Source organism: Crotalus tigris, unplaced genomic scaffold (genome assembly GCF_016545835.1).
Source record: "Crotalus tigris isolate CLP2741 ecotype Arizona unplaced genomic scaffold, ASM1654583v1 scf7180000018265.1456218, whole genome shotgun sequence".
NCBI lineage: Eukaryota > Metazoa > Chordata > Lepidosauria > Squamata > Viperidae > Crotalus > Crotalus tigris.
The window spans coordinates 869,469-887,056 of NW_024096912.1; the positions used below are offsets into that span (position 1 = coordinate 869,469).

The 17,588-nt window shown below is 33.5% G+C and overlaps 1 protein-coding gene across 5 annotated transcripts in view; it reads left to right on the forward strand.

Moving 5' to 3' along the window:
- The window catches only part of TMPRSS15 (transmembrane serine protease 15), a 65,623-nt gene that overhangs the window by 36,902 nt on the left and 11,133 nt on the right, over positions 1-17,588 (forward strand). For 4 of the 5 annotated variants that reach the window (XR_005557430.1, XR_005557431.1, XM_039349354.1 and 1 more), the window contains exons 16-22: positions 3,806-3,895; positions 5,670-5,795; positions 6,966-7,106; positions 8,098-8,208; positions 11,034-11,166; positions 12,515-12,610; positions 15,897-15,946. Coding sequence is in view for 3 of the 5 variants with exons in the window: in XM_039349354.1 (XP_039205288.1) it covers positions 3,806-3,895; positions 5,670-5,795; positions 6,966-7,106; positions 8,098-8,208; positions 11,034-11,166; positions 12,515-12,610; positions 15,897-15,946 (747 nt within the window). In the remaining 2 variants the exon portion in view is untranslated. The remainder of the gene's footprint in view (positions 1-3,805; positions 3,896-5,669; positions 5,796-6,965; positions 7,107-8,097; positions 8,209-11,033; positions 11,167-12,514; positions 12,611-15,896; positions 15,947-17,588) is intronic. The other variant, XM_039349353.1, reaches the window with a different exon arrangement.

Consider the following 17,588-nt stretch of genomic DNA (forward strand, 5'->3'; position numbering starts at 1 on the left):
AGTTCCCTGAAGATAGGTTCCAGCACAAGCCCAAAAACTCGGAAGAGAAGCCTCTGGTCCCAGTGACCAACCCAGATTGGATCCTGCAACATTTACCTATAAATCAAATTCAGCTTTTCTGAAAACAAGTTACCTTGAGACATACAGAAACAACATATCGGCACCTTCTTTGAAAGCACTAAAGCTTGAAATTCTTCCACCCACTTCTGGCTTGTTACTTCAGAGTTTTTAAAGCTGAATGCTCTACAGCTAGACCTCATTGTAGAAATGAATAAGCAACTCTCAATCTATCTTCATTACATGATGGTCTGCAGCTGAAACAACGTTGTCTAATAAAAGGGTATAACTGGCTGCATGAAGCACTATTAGAATAGAAAATCTGTTCCACCCAGACTCGTCAAATTATCATTAGATTTAATGGCAGCATTATAAGCACAATGGCAGATCCTATAAGTACTTCTTTCAGCCCATCTGTATCTCGACTGCTGCTAATATATTTTGTTAGAGCAAGAATAAAAGATGCCATGCTCAGTGAGCTGTTTAATGTAAAATTATACTTTAAAATTATCTTAAAACTTAGCTCATTTTTTAAGATAATGATAAGCTATTCTATTTGGTATAGTAATTTTGTTTGGCTCATTAGTGTCATGACCCTGGTTCATTTTTTCCCTAGGATCATTTTAAGATATCTTAAGATAACTAGCTTTCTTTTGCAGACACCCAATTTCCTCTTGTATATTTTAAAAAGATATCATTTGATGTTTCCATGTTGCTATTAATTCTGAAATGCTAATAATAACTTTTAGTATTATACATAAATATTAGAAATGATATAATTAGATGATGTAGCTCTTTCCCTAGTTTTTTTTTAAAAAAACACCTGATTTATGTTATGTTATTTTTCCATCAACAGTCAACAGTTATCATACTTTCTGTATTAACTGTTCATTTCTTTAATTGGAGTTCCAAATTTTTGGGAATGTTGGAGAGTTTTTCAGATTCATAAAGCATGTTGTGTACATTGATTAAAAAATGTCTTAGCAAAGTATTTAATTACAAAATGTCTGCTAAGTTGAAGGATTACCTGTTCTAAAGCAGCTGCATATCAGAACATATCATAGCATCTTCAAAGAGCAAATATAAACTTTGAAAGCAAGGAGCTGCAATCAGAAAGTATAACTTTACCGCTCACAATATTTTATTTGAAACCATGCCTCAGTTATAATGGGCATCTGAAGGACATTAAATGAAACTCGTATATATCCAACTATAACACTAAGTACCTATAATATCAATGCTGTGAGAAAAGCCTTAGCTATAAGGAAGCAAAACAATTGAAAATCTGCAGCAAAGTTTTTTAATGGCCATGCAAAGAATACAGTGATAACTGGTCTCCCAGGTAAAATAACATTCTACAAGGGCAATTTGGAAATAAACCTTCATTTGGTTATCAATGACAGATACTCACAGATACAGAACTTTTATTATATACATTAGAAAACTACAACATTACATTACTTTTTGACATAATCACTATTCAAATTGAGGCACTTGTCATAACTTCTTACAAGGTTTGAAATTCCCTAGTAGTAGTCGCTCAGTGCCAAATCTGGGCTATGGGGATGATTAAAAACATCCCAACTGGAACTGCTTCAAAAAATTTTGGGCATGTCTAGCAGTGTGCAGATGAGCATTATTGGAAGTGGTGTCATAGAAAATCCCGCCAAATGTGAAGGGGCCAAAGGAGTACTGCTAGTGAAGTTCATGGAGCGTGGTTCAACCATCATGTGAAATGTTACAAAAACTCAGACAAGCCATCCAGAAAAAGCATCAGGGCATGCTGATTCCGGTGTGGTACTGGTGCACGATAATGCTTGTGTGCACACCACTAAATGCACCCAAGAACTTTTGAAACAGTTCCGTTGGGATGTTTTTGATTATCCCTTCAGATTTGGCACTGAGCAACTATTACTAAGTAATTTCAAACCTTGTAAGACATTATGACAAGTGCTCAATATGAATGGCAATAATGTCAAAAAGTAATGTAATGTTGTAGTTTTCTCATGTGTGTAATAAAAATTCTGTATCTGCGAGTGTCTGTCATTGATAACAAAATGGAGATTTATTTCCGAATTGCCCTCGTATGTACAAAATTGTATAAGGCTAGGAATATTAGATAGATAGATAGATAGATAGATAGATAGATAGATAGATAGATAGATAGATAGATAGATAGATAGATCGATCTTTGGTTATTCGGATTTTCTCCCATGTCAAATTGAAAGTGTCTTGCCGACATTTCAACGAAGTTAGTTTCTCTTTTTTGACTGAGTTCTTGTGTTTTTCAATGCATGCACTTATTCTTCTGTTGGTTTGTCTGATGTATGTGGTGGGGCAAGTGGTGCATGGGATTTCATATACTCCCTGATTTTCTAACTCAATTTTGTCTTTGGGGTTTCTTAGGATGGTGGATATTTTTCTCTTTGTGCAGAATGCTGTCCATGTTGTGTTTGTGGAGGATCTTGCTGATTCTGTCTGAGGTGCCTTTTATGTATGGGAGGAGGGCTTTGCCGTTTTCTTGTTCTCTGTCTTGGATTTTGGTGGGGGTTTCTTTTTGGATTAGGTTGGTAATCTTATTTCTTTGGAATCCGTTGGATGTTAGTACATTAGTGAGAGTGTGTAGTTCTGTTTTTAGGTGTTGTTCATCAGCTAAGCGTTTTGTTCTGGAGATGAGTGTCTTGGCTATGGAGTTGATCTGTGCTGGGTGGTGGTGTGAGAGTGCAAAGGATTCAACACACCTCCACCCAATCAGAACATAGCCAAGCTCCCACTCAATCAGTTCATACCCCCACTGGCAGTTAAAAGGAAGAAACAGCTATGATCACACATTGCTCCTAGAAGCACGAAGCCGAAAACACCAGCCTGAAGATGACGAATGGGACTTCTTTGAAACATCAATTTTACGTGGGAGAAAACCCAAATAACCAAAGACATACATATATATATATATATATATATATATATATATATATATATATATATAGAGAGAGAGAGAGAGAGAGAGAGAGAGAGAGAGAGAGAGAGGATATACATAAGGATATGGTGGGCAACTGGTCCTTAACTGGGATGATGGTCCCTAGAGGCCATCATGACAAGAATTTAGCAACCCACATTAGTATAATAAAAACTCAAATAGTATTTTAAAAAATCTGCATCTGACTGTCCTTTATTGTAGCAATATCTTATTCATACTTTCCTTCTAGAGTCCCAAGAAATACCAAATAGGGCAATTGGCAAGAATAATTAATCTGTCACAATAAAACTATATAAAAGACAAAAGGATACTATACGGACATGCAGGCTCACAAAAGGGACCTTTATATATTGGTCACATAAAAGAATTTTCATACAACTACAAAATATATGTAATAGTATAGATCATTTTTAATGTAAACTACATATGCAGAATATCGTACACCAACAAGCTGATCTGATGATTCGCCACCTCCTCAAACAGAATTTATATATTGTTGAATTTGGAAATATTTAACAGCAAATCAGGACATGAGTGCATACATTTTCCAATACTTATAGGAGAAATGATATATAAGTCCTGTCACCCATATTAGAAGCATTCAAAAGATGAGATAAGGACATCCAAAGTATATATGTAGATATAGGGATGAGGATTTGGGTTAAATCATTGCTTCTTAATTTTTAATTCAATAAGCAATTGACCTATGCAGTTCTTTGGCTATCCAAAACTCAATGGTTTGCCATCTCTGATCTACTTTATTTCTTCTAGCTGATTGTGGAGGTCCATATGATTTGTGGGAACCAAACACTACATTTACTTCAATAAACTACCCAAACAACTATCCCAGTAAAGCGTCTTGTAAGTAAAATGTCTTCAAAACTTTAGACAAGTTTGTTTAAAATATGGCATATGCTGTATGGCCATGAATAGAATTTATGAAGATCATATTGAAAACCTTCATCAGAAGCTTTTGACTTCAGCAATAAATTTTCAATAAAGCTTTTTTTTTAAAGAGAGAGAGAGAGAGAGAGAGAGAGAGAGAGAGAGAGAGAGAGAGAGAGAGAGAGAGAGAGAGAGAGAGAGAGAGAGAGATTATACTTTTCTATGATCTTTTTGAAGGAGCACATGTTACTGTAAAAATTGTAAGAAATATCTCATAATGTCTCATTTTTTATCTGGTAGCTGTTGTAGCAGCTAGAACCTAAGAAAGCAACCCTTGAACAAAGCTAAATCCCCATTCTCATTTAACTAAGCTTCAATAATACAGGCAGTTCATCATATCCACAAACAAATGGTAAATGGATACGTTCTTTTTATCCACACATCTGGCATTAAAATGGAGTCAAAGTGATTCAATGGTCTAGCTCCAGGAAAGAGGCAATTTGACCAGAGAGAGAGAATTTTACAAAACTTTTCCTAGGCAGTCCACCCAATTACCCATTCCTATGGCAATCACAATCCACAGTTTTGTTAAATTCTATGCTAAGCCTCCTCTGACCTAATTTCAGTAGGAGCAACAATCCCACCCTATACTATGCAACCCACTGAAATCCCACTCCTGTTTACTTCATTCTAACATGCAAACACTACCTATGAATAACCACTGGTCAATCTCTGTTGGACAACCCTTCTATAAAGCTTTACCACTAGTAGGATCTTAGGTACGTCAGACTTCCTTTGTTCTACTTCAGGATATACAATCTTACTTCACTTCGTGTCTCTTTCTCCTTTTTAAAATTTGTCAGAATTATACATACAATAGAAGTATAAAAATATTTTCTTTCAGAAAAAACTCTATATATGGCTTCCAGTCTTTTTAAAAAGCCTTTATTCACTTCACTTACTGTTTCTGTACAGTGGGAAATTTCTTACTCCATTTTTTATCATAACACAACTACAACTATTCCAAAGCTGTGGGCAGAAAAACAACCTGTGTCATCTCTCATGCATCACCTGCCTCCAATCTTGATCCCTTGATTATCTGACTGCTCATCAAAATCACATCATTCTGCATCTTTTCCTATCAAGCACTAAAAATAATATTTTTTAAAATCAAAACACCATTTCCAGTCACCCTCCACTGAATTTGCTCAAAATGTGAAGAATATATTAATAATATATTAATAAAAATTAATTTATTTTTTTAGAATATATTAAAGAAGTCTGATTTGAATAAACACAGCATTAGTGAGAAATAATAATAGTAGTAACATAATAATGGTGATAATAACAACATCTTTGGCTAGTTGTGGCCATTGTGCCTCAGATGAACTTGGAATCCCATAATATGTTTTTAAGGTGCAAATGCTAAGAAGAATCTCAACTAATTCACTGCCCAACTATCCAATCAATGGTTAAATGGTTAAATAATTCAGGTTATCTTCCTGAAATTGCCTTTTTAAATACTAAGTTGTCTATCTTACCCATAAGGCTATGTCATATTGAGAATTGTTAACAGAAATATTAAATTGTTGTAATACTATTATACTTTGAGTTATTGGAAGTGTTTTAATATATTATATTAATTTAAAAAATGATGATGACTAACTATGCAACCTGCTTCTTTTGGGAAACTATTAACAAATTAGTATTTTTGATATCCTTTCATATCCTTTTTAAATTCATAATCTAGGTGTATGGTATTTGAATGCAGAAAAAGGAAAAAATATTCAACTTCATTTCCAGTATTTTAATTTGGAGGATATTTATGATGTCGTAGAAGTCAGAGATGGTAGAGGAGCTGAGTCTTTATTTTTAGGCAAGTATATAAAATATATCAATATGTATGAAAAAATTATACTGAATTGGAATACTTCTCTAATTATGCTGTACTTTTAAAAAGAGTATACAGTGAAAGATATATAGTATACAGTATTTTTAACAATTCCAGAAATCTGTAAATCCCATAAGTTGAATGTGACAATATCATTTTCATTCATAAAAATGTTCATAACAATAGTATTGTAGATAAATTGTGATATACTTTCATACATATAATTAAACTTTCATGTTGATTGATATAATTTAAATAAAGTTAACAAAGCTGCAGTATTGGGAAAACTAAGAAGATTCTGGTGTGGATATTTTCTTTCTCATCTATTGTTGCATCATTGTGTCATTTGCCATATGATATGACAAAAACTCTTGCCATATCAGAGAGAACTCTCATAGAATCAGTCTTTCTGATATATTACACAAACTGGATCCAGTCCGGATAAATTTCCCAGCCCAAATTATTAAGCAAGTACATATTTATATTCAATATCACATATCAGTGATGACAAACCTTTTAGAGACTGAGTGCCCAAACTGCAACTCAAAACCCACTTACGCATTGTCGAGTGCCGGGTGGCTTGGCCCATTGGCTGGGTGTGGCCCATTGGAGGGGTGACCCATGTGGGGTGGCCATTGGGTGGGCGTGGCTGCAGTGGTAACAGCAGACTGGGTGGGACTAAAATGTTCAATCAATCAATTCCAACTTTGCAAGTATTTTTTTCCCCGAGAAGTTGAAATTGACTAATTGATTGAACCTTTTTTTTTTTTTTTGCACACGGCAGTGGAAGCCTAAAGCGAAAAGGTTTTATAAAACCCAGCTGAAGGCTTAGGACTGGGGCGACAGCGTGCATGCCCACAGAGAGAGCTCTGAGTGCCGCCTCTGGCATCTATGCCATAGGTTCGCCACCACTGTCATATATGGATAAAGAACATTTAAGGTTTAGTATTTATCAAAATATTTAAAGATTAAATCAGTGTTGGTTGATTCATTTGTTTTTCCTAGATTAAACTTAGAAGATCATCCATGTTAATATGGATGAAAAAAGTAGAAGATCTTTTTCAGTCCTATACTTGTTTTATTTTCTATCATTCTAATATGTAATAAAATTATATTAGTCTTTGGAGTAATGATATACTTTTCCTTACTATGAAGCTGTATATACTGGAAAATCCCCATTGCCAGATATATTCTCTACAACTCACCAAATGACTGTGCTCTTCATTACGGACAAATCTGTAACCAGAAAAGGATTTGTAGCCAATTTTACTACAGGTTACCATCTTGGCATGCCAGGTGAGTTTCCTATATACCACATACCACACAAAAACATAGGAAACAGAAAATAGAGAGAAAAAAATATTGATCAGTTCCAACAGCTTCTCTTTGATTCATTCTTGTTTTACTTTATATGTTATATACCTGCAGTCCAAGTCAGTGGTAAATTTTCACCTGCAGTATAATTGTGATTACTTATTGATTAATTGGTTGCTTTTACTGCATTGATATACCTTCCTAATCAAAACATGTTTCTATAAATTAAAAAAAAGAAAGCAGAAAACAATATACCAAACATTTTAAAGCAACTATGTTCAAGGTAAACTTACTAAAAACCATAAAAAAATGGAGCCCATTGTTATTTTATGGTGTAGGATGATTTGCAACAAGGAAGCAGTAAATTAATAATTTCCTTTTTTGGCTGTAGTTCCCATTAAATTCCTTCCAGCATGATACATCCTGTGCAATAGCTGTGGAACAGTTCTTCAATTGAGCATACTGCATTGTACAATTGAGACAGTTATGGTTTTTCAGTAAATCATGATTAAATGAAGCATGGCTTAAAGCAGTGTGAGAACCCTGCCAATCTTTACTTCATAAATATGCTTTTCTAATTCCAAAATTTCTTGAACATAGCTTTTCAGAGACAAACAGCATGGGGGACAGTTCAAGCAACTTTCTGGCTACTTTTCTTCACTACAAATTATGTGCAAAGAAGAACAACAGAAATAGTTAATTTTGGGGTTATCATTGGCTCAAATATCATTGACCTTTAGAATAGTCCCTATAAAAAGATTCTTTATTAATTGCAGTTCATATTTATTCTCAGTGTTCAACTCTTGAAATTATCTGGCTACCGTGTATCAGGAGTAATGTATAAGATAGATGACACATTATACCCTATACATGAGATATAAGAAATGTGCTCTGTATTATAAAAATCATTAAAACCACTGATTTATTCACTAATTTTTATGGACCACAGTATGTATGTCTTCTTCATTAACAGCTACATGTGAACTGAATTATTTTCAATGTGGAAGTGGAGAATGTATACCCCAGGCTCAGATTTGTGACCAATTCCAGCATTGTAAAGATAATTCTGATGAAGCAGATTGTGGTAAATATTTATAAACAAAACAATTTCTAATCCCAAATTCAGGGAAGGTAACTATTTTCAAAGTGATAACCATGCTTCACAAGTCCGCTGTATATAAAGATAAAATCCCAAATGTATCCTGAGCTCTGATTGTAAAAGAGGAAAAGAAATGTTTTTTGTTTGAATGAATGGTGAAGCTTTGAATAAGAGAGTAGAATATAAAAAAGAAAAAGAAAAACCCACACATTCTAGCAACCATAGGCTGGAAAACTGCTATTTTAAAATGGGCAGGAAAGCTAAGTACATTTTTGAGGAGTTATAGATCCCTTTTAGAGAAGGGACATAGTCTTTTTGAAAAGAGGCTACCCAACCGTTTCACTAGAAAACAAACACAATTTGTACACAGTTTTCTTTTACCTGTTTTAGAATAGAATAGAATAGAATAGAATTTGGCCAAGTATGATTAGATACAGAAGGAATTTGTGTCCGGTGCAGAAGCTCTCAATGTACATGTAAAGCAACAGAATAATAATAATAATATATAACGAATAAAAGGGGGTAGTAGAGAAGATGAAAAGGATAATAATACCACAGCCATACAACATGGGTAAATATATTTATACATAAAACAACACTATGAGGATTAGGTGTTCAGAAGAGTGATTGCACAAGGCAAAAAACTGTCCCTGTGCCTAGTTGTTCTGGCATGCAGTGCCCCTATAGCAGTGTCCTGTGGGGAGGAATTGAAACAGTTTATGTCCAAGATGTGCAATAACTGTGCAATTTACAAGTCTTCTATGAAGACAGGTTAGTTGCAATTGATTTTTCTGAAGTTCTAACTATCCATTCAAGTCTCTACCTGTCCTGCCTAGTTGCTGTACCAAACCAGACAGTTATAGAAGTACAAATGTCAGACTCAATAATTCCTATGTAGAACTGTATCAACAGCTCCTGGGGCAGTCTGAACTTTCTGAATTGATGCAGGAAGAACATTCTTTGTTGTGCCTTTTTAATAATGGTTGTAATGTTAGGTGTCCATTTCAAATCCTGGGAGATTACAGAACCCCAGAACTTGAATTAGATAACATCATCAGCACTGAGGAACACTCTCCTTTTCTATGAAGTGAAATAGAAAATACTAGTAAGTGAGTATGTCAAACTAATATTCTGTACCAAAATATATTCATTCTGATTTATGCCCATAAGAGCAGGGTGCTTCTGTCAGTGCAGACAGACAGACAGACAGACACACACACACACACACACACACACACACACACACAGAGAGAGAGAGAGAGAGAGAGAGAGAGAGAGAGAGAGAGAGAGAGAGAGAGAGAGAGAGAGAGAGAGAGAGAGAGAGAGAGATGTTCTGTTCAGTACATCAAAAAAACCCCATTCTTAATCTTCTTTTCAAGGAAATTTAGAACCAAACATAAGCCCAGTAAAAGTGTTTGACAGGAGCATAAAACAGATGTGATGAGCCACATTTCAACTGTTTCACAACACAGATGCAGGTTACTTTGACAACAATGACAGCTGTTGTCACAGCACCATCTGTGGAGGTAGTTATTTGCAAAATTAAATGTTCTGTACATAGCTCTGTTTTACATAAACTAAAATAATAGATTCTGCACAATGTTTTACATGCATATTCAATAATAAAATGATGCTGAGGGCTGGTAAAAAAAAGTGATAGCAGTAACAGTTAATTGTCTGTGAGAACTGTCAATGTTTCTACATTTGTAGACATAGTTCTTTGCCTCACATTGGATAAATCTTAATTGTTAGTACAAAAATCTTAAGACATTCCTTTTCAGGTATCTTATCTTCACTTGTCATTTTGTCTCCTCCTATGTTTGTTGAAAAAAGAGAAAACGTTATTGTTGCTTTTCATAAGCGATCCTTAATAAAAGCACACCAAGCACATGATATTTAAAAACTGGAAGTATTTTGCAAAAATTTCCTTAGCAGGTTAAATACATGAATTGCAATATGTGGAGTAAACTTTCCATTCAGATCCAATAGAGTTATGGTTGGATAGCAGTATTTGTAACATTCAGACCCAAGAGTTAAAGATATAACCCTCATTTAAACATACAGTCATATGTCTCATCAAGCCAGATTTTCAAAATGTTCCTTATTGGTCCCTATCAGCAGTGCAGATTTTTGGGAAATCTGCAAGTTATTTAATGCAATTTCTGCTTATCCCAAAGGTGCTTTTTCAGGAGGCAAGTGAACTTTCTTGTTTTTCTTTGAAGACATTTCCTTCTCATCCAAGAAGATTTGGGATAACTATGATCTGGATTACTGAGAGTCTCCATAAATTTCTGCCTATATACTATCTGTCACCATAAGAACATCTAGAGCAATGCTTCTCAACCTCATGCTAACTGGGAAATTCTAGAAGTTAAAGTCCATACATTTTAAAGTTGCTAAGGTTGAGAACACTAATCTATAGTACTAAAGACTTCTTCCAAGGTGTTTATCTAAGTGTTTCTATGTATACTATATTAGGTGTCCATCATCCAAAGGTCCATGCATCCTCAATTAGTAAATACACTGTTTAGATGGATCCCAAATAATGTAAGAACAAACTATGGAACTATCAGCACTAAACACATCAATGTGACACAGGAAAATGGTGTATGCTTTTTTTAAAAAAAATGTTCATTTCAAAATCTAGTTTTATTACAGTATTTGATTTGGATGTGGAAAGGAAAAACAGGAAGATGTTCAAATCATACCTTTTCATATCTGCTAAATTTGAACTTGAGCACATGCAGTTTGTGATGAATAAAAATAACCCTTAATCTGTGTTATAATATTAAAACTTATTTTTATGATAGTGCACTTGATCAATGGTTCTCTCAGCTCCAATGGGTTAGTTCAATACAAAATTGAGACGCAATGGTATACAGCCTGTGCTAATGAGTGGACAGAAGCATCATCAACCACTATCTGCAATCTGTTAAAACTAGGGTAAATAATGTTTTTCATTATATTTTTATTTCAGAGCTAATTCTTCCACTAATACTTTATATGACAGATATAATACTGGTTTGGAAGAAAGAGCAAGTATAAATCTGTACCTCTAATGTTCTGTATAATGTACCTAGCTTTCCCAGTGGCATTTCCAGAAGCAGAAACTTTTTTCAAGGACTAAGGCATGTCTGCTTAATGCCAATTTGATTACGCTTTAGTCAGGAAAAATAATGATTTGGGTTGTTTACCAGCACATGCTGAATGTTATTATTATTATTGTAGTATAAGGTATATTAAATTATGCATTTAGTTGTGCTTTTATGTTACTCTTTTAATATTAAATCTGTAAGTGAAAATATAGATTTTATAAAATAAGTGGATAAACTTCCAGAAGGTTTATTAAACATAATTTACATGTCAAATCCAGAATATCTTTGAAAACTTGGAAATTTCCCCTTTTCTACTATATAAAGGATCTCTTTTAAAAATAAGAACAGCAACAATAATGCTGGCAATAACATTTTTAAGAACAAACACATTCACCAAAAAAAACCTGGAGAAAATAAGATAATGAAAAAGAAGCTTCCAAATACAGGTTTATTAACCATTTGTATTTTCATAGTTGCTTTATCTGGATGCCAGGATATCCCATCAATTTTTAATGACTTCTATTAAATTTATTTCAACATTCAGTATAGAATTTGGTCTATATTTTCAATATGCAACAATAGAACATGAAATTCCAAATATAGTACTTTAACATATAGTAATATTGATTAATTACAGTGGTAAATGAAGTCCTAAATTATATCAATTCTCTCCCTATAGCTCTCTCCCCTATCCCCATACCAGCACTGTTATATTGGAACCAAGCTTACAGATTATGTTTGTGTTCATTTCTGAGCACATGTACAGTTTTATTATTATGCAGAATTTTAATCACATGTAAATGGCTACATGTAAATGTCTACAATAATTCCATGTCTAGATTAGACATGTGGATTCACAAATACAAGTTCTTAACTTGGTATATGGGGAACAATATCAACAAATGACTAATTCTATTTTGGCTATCAGTTTGGGAAGTTTGTAGCCCAAGTCCAAAGTAAGTTCCAAACTGTAGTAAATGCCAAGTTTCTCTTTATGATTCCTTGTGTAAATAGAAGTATTGGCATATTTTGATTGCTCAGTTTCTTCATAAGAATGATCATTTCCAAATATGCTAAAGAAATATGTTTAAGAAGTAATTTCTTTATCTTGTTAAACCACAAAAATATAGCACAATAATTTCAATTTTTGTATCATAAGTTAAAGGATATATTTTAAGCAATGTTTTTCCTTACAGGACTGGGAACAAGTCATCTCCTGTCTTGTATACCGGGGCAGGTCCATTTGTAGAAGTTAAAAAAGCAGCTAACAACAGCTTCATGCTAAAACCAAGGTAAGGCTTTATAAATGACAGTTAAAAATGATGAAGTAAGTATAAGTAAATCACTGAAAATGTGTTAAGGGGGAATTTCTATTTTTTTTTCCTTTTTCTTTTTTTACTGCTTAATTCTGACATTATTTATGAGTTAAAAATTGTCAAACGGCATGGAGATTTCTCTATAAACTAACAAACATTTACAGAATAAATGAACATTTAAGTCAAAGTAACAGTTCCCTCACTGATATTAACTATAATTGTTGAAATCACTTCACATTCTGATATTAATAATCAGTTGTTGTAATAGAACTTCTCTTAGGTCAATCTTGAGTGCAGGTAACTATGGATATGGCAACAATATGGAATCTGTTTGCCATTTCCCTTTTTCTGCAAAGGCTTTCCTATACCCAGTACCTACTTCTCCATCTAAACACCAACCCTTGGATTTCCTAACAATCACTGCCAGAGTAGATCCTGCTTAGATTTTTTTAGATCAGCCAAATCAATTATGTGTTGCCATCTAACTTGACATATGAAGAGTTGGCAAATTTAAGATTTCTGTTGAGCAAGGGGTTGGATTAAAGATTTCCAAAGTCCCTTCCAATTCTACTGTTCTATGTTGTATTAATTTAGTATTTGGGATACAGTATATATAGGAGTATACTTTTTAATTGTTATTTTATTTAAGCAGTGGTGACAGGGCATATTTTAAAACAATTTCATCAAAAAAACTTTGCATATATTTTCTGTTTTCAACTTTCCCTCCAATATAAAGTTTTTGAAAGAAAAAAATGGAGGGAGAGACACTTGAGAAACGGGTAGCACTTGATTGGAGAAGGCATTTCTGTCAGGTGCATTTCTTACAAACAATAGAACTGCAAATTCATTTCATTCCCATAGAGAAAAATTATTTTGATAAGCCCAGCCATTGAATGAAAATATGTTACAGATTGAGTTTATGTCTCTATATGCACCTTTATTTTGTTTTTGTTCTCTTAGCCCAGTGCTTCTCAATTATTTTCTGTCATGCCCCCCTAGGAAGAAGAAAACATTTCGCGCCCCCCGCGTGACTGTAAAAAATTTTTTTCTGTACAGAGGACCGATTTCCAGGTCTAAAAGTCACACGGGCGGGTTTGGCCAATCAGGATAGAGCATCATGTCTATCCAATCGGGTCCTTTGCATGTGTCACGTGCGTTGGCGGTCATGTTGTCCTCCGCGTCGGGCTGCCGCTTGCGAGTGAGTCGGATGATCCGATCTAGAAATCCAATATGACAGTATTTGCCAAGGTCAAACGAGCCCCCCTTTACGGAGCCTCGCGCCCCCCCTGGGGGCGCGCCCCACTATTTGAGAAGCACTGTCTTAGCCATTCCAGAAATCTAATAGAAACTAGAAATTTAGTTTTATAATCAATTTGGTAAAATAAAAGTTCTAAAGCTAGGCATATTTATTGGTATTGAACAGTTTAAAGTGAATTAAAAGCACCTAAGACTTGAAGATTGGATAGTGGCATGTAATAACTTAATATTTAAACCATAAAGAAATAAACAGAGTTAATATTTACTTGTAATAAAAGTAGCACAAATTATTGTTAGTCTCATTTGTGCTTGAATTAAGCAATCCATTATATACATCAAGAATTCATTTTTGCATCAGTATTTATTTCAATCATTGTATTTATAAGCATGTATTTATTTAAAAATATTATATATTGTTTACAATCAAAATTGAAAACAATAATAAAACAGTAATCATTAATATAAAACATGTTACATTAAAATGGTGGATGTGGGAGAAAAAGTATTATTTGCACAGGACAACAATAGGTCTTAAGTACCTAAATAGTATAATGGTGGGTGACCCTAAAATGAGGGAGATTATTCCAAAGTGCAGGTTCCATCATCAAAAATTTCTCTATGGGATCACAGCTCACAGCCCTGCAATAGGAGTCATTGCTTAATCATAGTAATAATGCATGTATAATAATAGAAGGCTGTATAGAACATATCCTGTCATTAAAGTTTTATATGCTAAAAATAAACAAATGAATTTGATTCAATGTCTAACTGAAGTTAATCTATGGTGTCATAGGAAGTGGTTGTAGATGACTGATTTTGACTGGGATCAAAAGCTAAGAAGTACTAACCCAAATAGGATGCCAGAACACGAGGCTAGATTAAAAAGAAAAAAGAAAAACCTTCTCAAGATAATGGCAAACCATTTTGAGTTGTAATCATAAAATTGTATAATTATGAACATTAAGTCACCTATGCAACTCAGAGACTTGATCTGTGTTTTTTTTTTTTTTAATCCATGGAACACAAGGAAACAGTGCAGATCTCTGAGGTATTAACAAAAAGAGCGTGTGTAGTTCTTTTAAAAAACATTATTTAAGCAATTGAATCTCAGAAATGCTGGAGTCAATCTGATCCAAAGATTACGTATTTCTTTTCAAGTCATATTTTCTTAATCGTTTCCATGCTTCTTTATCCCAACAAGCTTTGGAACATCACATCTACTAAAATTGAGTTGAAGTCCACACATCTTAAAGTTGCTGTGGTTGAGAAATCCTGATCTAGAGGGCTAAAGATTTATTTCTCTGGATTACCTAAATCAGAGATATCCAAGCTTGGCAACTTTAGAACTTGTGGACTTCCACGCTGACTGGGGAATTACGGGAGCTCACAATCTCTGTAAGTTTTCAAATGTCTTAGAATCTTTCATTAGTCACGTCCAATCTTTCATTGGACTTCCAGCCAGCATGGAAGTCCACAAGTCCTAAAATTGCCAAGGCTGGACACCTCTGATCTAAATGCTTCTGATTGATTTTTCTACTGGCATCTATGGAAAGGCAAAGAGCAATGCATGTCATGACATCAAAGCACAATTCATGAGGTTTATATTCTTTTGTCAATTGTCATAACATCATCATGCAGTTGTGCATATGTTAGCATTTTGACATCATTGTTTGCTACTGATAACCATTTTCTCACTCATCAAGCTGATTTTTAAAAACTGATCATAGAAACAAACATGTAAAATGATAGATTATTATCAGGCAGAAAATTCTACAATTTATCCTTTCTTAGGATTAATTATTATAGAGAACTATATTGGAAATGATTGGCTTTTTAAAAAAAAACCATTCATAACCATAGAGAAGTCAAATTATATTTTAGATTATTTGCAGAGCTTTACAAATTGTATTATTGATAAACAAAATATAGCCTTTGATAAAAAAATACACATTCTTTATGTTTGGACTTTATTATCTGATTTGTGTTAAATATGCTCTCTTTCCAGGGTAAAGTGTTTGAATAATTTGGTGATTCATTTGCAATGCAGTGGTAAATGTAAGTTTATGAAAAATGAAAAAAATCAACATAAAAGAGTAACTGTTTATGTTTTTCCCAATACATTATTTTCTGTTTACATTGTGTCAGTCTGCTAAAAAAATATTTCTCATGTTATTTTTAGAATCCTTTAGAATTTATTCAGAATTTATATTTTTGAGAATATAGTATTGTTGCACTATTTTACCCCACCACTTTATGTATTTCTAAATGTATTAATATGATAAAAATGTAGGTAGCATTTAGTGTCGGAAGGAGGTGAGAGGAAGAATCAGATTTTGTTGCATATTTTCATGCTGCTGCTATAATAGCCGGCCACTGCTCAACTAGACAAAAATCCAGATCTATTTAATAGAGCAAGTTTACTACAACCTTTCATTGTTGCTAAACTGTGCAACTATTTATTATTTCATATTAGAATATTTTGAACTTGATAATATTTCTTTGATGTTTTTGATTCTAAATAGTTTTAAATTATTTCAGAAGGTATATTGATATTGTTTATCTTACAAAGCTCTTTATTTCATTGTTTCATAAGAATGGTTTAAATGTGAAGTTATTGAACTATGTAAAACAAGGAGGACAAAAATTGCTGTAGTGTTGATTATACAATGAAAGTCAGGATATCTGTAAATTCCCTCAAAAAATTTTCACCTTACTATGATAATTTTCACTTTTTCTAATATCTTGAATTTCTTAAGCAATACCTTTTCTATTAATGAATAGGAATTGCAATAACAACAGAAACAATTTATAACAAAAATATTATTTACCCAGTAATAGTTTTCTTTTTTTTTATTGAAAAGTTTTATACAAGTTTTAAACAATATCCCCCCCCTAAAATAACCCCTTCCCTCCCTCCCCCCCTCACTTCCCAGAGCTGGTTACAGGGTTACAAATCCAACTATACAAATAATAAAATCGATAATATACTTTAGCTCAAATACAAAAAAGGGGAAAAAATTAACAATATAAGCATTTCCAAATTAAAAACTATAAATAATTCATATCTGCATAATTTTAAACCCATATGATAACCCATATTTACTCTACCTATAATTTATCCATCTTCACCTCGCTGAGGTGTATATTTCTTTTAAACAACCATTCGTCCATAATAAACACAGAATTTTCCCTCCAATATAACCTAACCAACAAACTTACATTCAATAAAATTGGCTCTTTGCTTTTTACCCCTAAGAAAGTCTATTAATACCCTTCTACTTAAAAAGTTTCAGCAAACCATTCATCTTCTAAAATTCTCACCAACAGAGATCATTAAAATTTTGAATTCTTTTACACATTTACCCATAATATCTCATAATTATATTTCACTTTAAATTAAGAATGTATAATATATATACTCCCAAATATTTAAACTTTTCCACTAAATCAACTCCTTCTATTATTCTTTTACTTCACATCTACATACTACACAAATCATTCACTGTTCCTTTAAAACAGTGATTCTCAACCTTTCTAATGCCGTGACCCCATAATACAGTTCCCCGTGTTGTGGTGACCCCCAGGGGTGTGGCCAAGTGGGTGTGGCCACCAATAAGAGGGAGTAGGACAGCTAGGGAAAAGGGAAAAAATGGCGGACAGCATGGTTTGGCGACCCCCATGAAATGGTCGTTCAACC